The following is a 1,533-nucleotide window of genomic DNA, read 5'->3' as shown; positions in this document are numbered from 1 at the left end:
AGAGACAGATATATATATATATATATATATATAGTTTTAATTATATATATATATTTAATTATATATAATTATATATATATAGTTTTAATTATATATATATATAAATATATATCGATTTGTTTATCTATTGTTTCATTTGATTTCTGTTTGATTATAGACATGAACATATTAAAAATCCGATACGATAAAGAAGAGAGCAGGCGCTCCCGAAATATTCGTTATAAAATTAATTTTACATATCCTGAAAAAAACGTCAACCGCCTACATTATTATTTCTTGTCTCCATTCTACTATATGTCCATCAGGATATACGTGCACTCATCACTTCGATGCATCATAACTATATATATATATAGTTGCCACACGGTTACTAGGAATATTATTATTATCATCATCATAGTCATCATTATCATTATAGGCTAATACTACTTTCTATTTAGAATATACTACTAGGCCTATATTGATTGATTGGGTAATTTACCATCTTAAAAACACTGATTGATTCATAAATCTTTTTTTATTTTTTTATTTATCAGATATGCATATATATGGTCCATATGGAGCTCAAGCTATAGTGGAATACGTGTCAGTCGAGGCAACAAACCACTCAGCAGCAGTTAGGCGAAGGGTTGTGGTGCCAAGTAACTCGACCCTTCTGCAAGGAATGCTAGTTGCTCAGCACGAGCACGGTCCTAGAGAATTCACGTAAATTATTTTGTCATGGAAATTATTTAAAAAAATGTATTAACTTATTATTACATAATAAGGCTGATGACAAATGGACCTTTCCGGACCGCTAAGCCCACCCTTCTCCTTGAATATCGTTGCCAAGGTCACACAAAACGCAGCGTAAAACATGCGAACACGTGTGTCTGTAACACACGCGCGTAGCATGGCCCTGTTCTAATTGGTTACTTGTTCGGTTTGAGTGACATTCTAGAAGATCCATTACAATAGACCTTTCCGGTGTGTTAATCAAACTTAAAGCCCCATTCCCGACAAAATTTCAATTTTTAAGAAAAATCTAATTTTTGTATAATGTTATAAAGATTTATAAATATAATACGGAATTGCTAGTTTAACTGAATTTAGACATTCCTAAGAATGAAAAAAATGTAAAATAAGACTGAAATTTTATTTTTTGTGTTCCACACAAAAAATAAATGCGGATGAATTTTTCATGTTGATTTTGCGATAGGTCGTGAGAAGAAATATCGTAGGCGCCGAAAACATTAGCCTATCCAACGCTGCTGGCTAGGCCTAGCCTTACCTCGATTTTAGGTTCTGTTATCACACATAAAAACGGCTTAGTGAAATTTTGCCGGGAATGGGGCTTTAAAGCCCCATTCCCGGCAAAATTTCACTAAGAATGACTTTTTTTTAGAAAATATGCATTTGCATTACTCCAATTATTATAAATCATGGAAAAATATTGGCATGAATTTTAGTTTTACGCAAAAGAATAAAAAAAATGAGAAATACAGACTATTTCTCATAAAATATTACCATTTTCTCGACGAATTCATCGTTACT

General features: G+C 31.9%; 1 protein-coding gene across 1 annotated transcript in view; it reads left to right on the top strand.

The window, feature by feature from the left end:
* The window catches only part of LOC117104516, an 11,681-nt gene that overhangs the window by 8,216 nt on the left and 1,932 nt on the right, over nt 1–1,533 (top strand). Inside the window, exon 2 of the mRNA XM_033245374.1 lies at nt 537–705. Within this exon, the coding sequence (XP_033101265.1) occupies nt 537–705 (169 nt within the window). The remainder of the gene's footprint in view (nt 1–536; nt 706–1,533) is intronic.

This window comes from Anneissia japonica, unplaced genomic scaffold, assembly GCF_011630105.1.
Source record: "Anneissia japonica isolate Jap-2015-1 unplaced genomic scaffold, ASM1163010v1 scaffold287600_len331809_cov165, whole genome shotgun sequence".
Taxonomy (NCBI): Eukaryota; Metazoa; Echinodermata; class Crinoidea; order Comatulida; family Comatulidae; genus Anneissia; species Anneissia japonica.
This window is presented reverse-complemented; position numbering and strand designations above follow the sequence as displayed.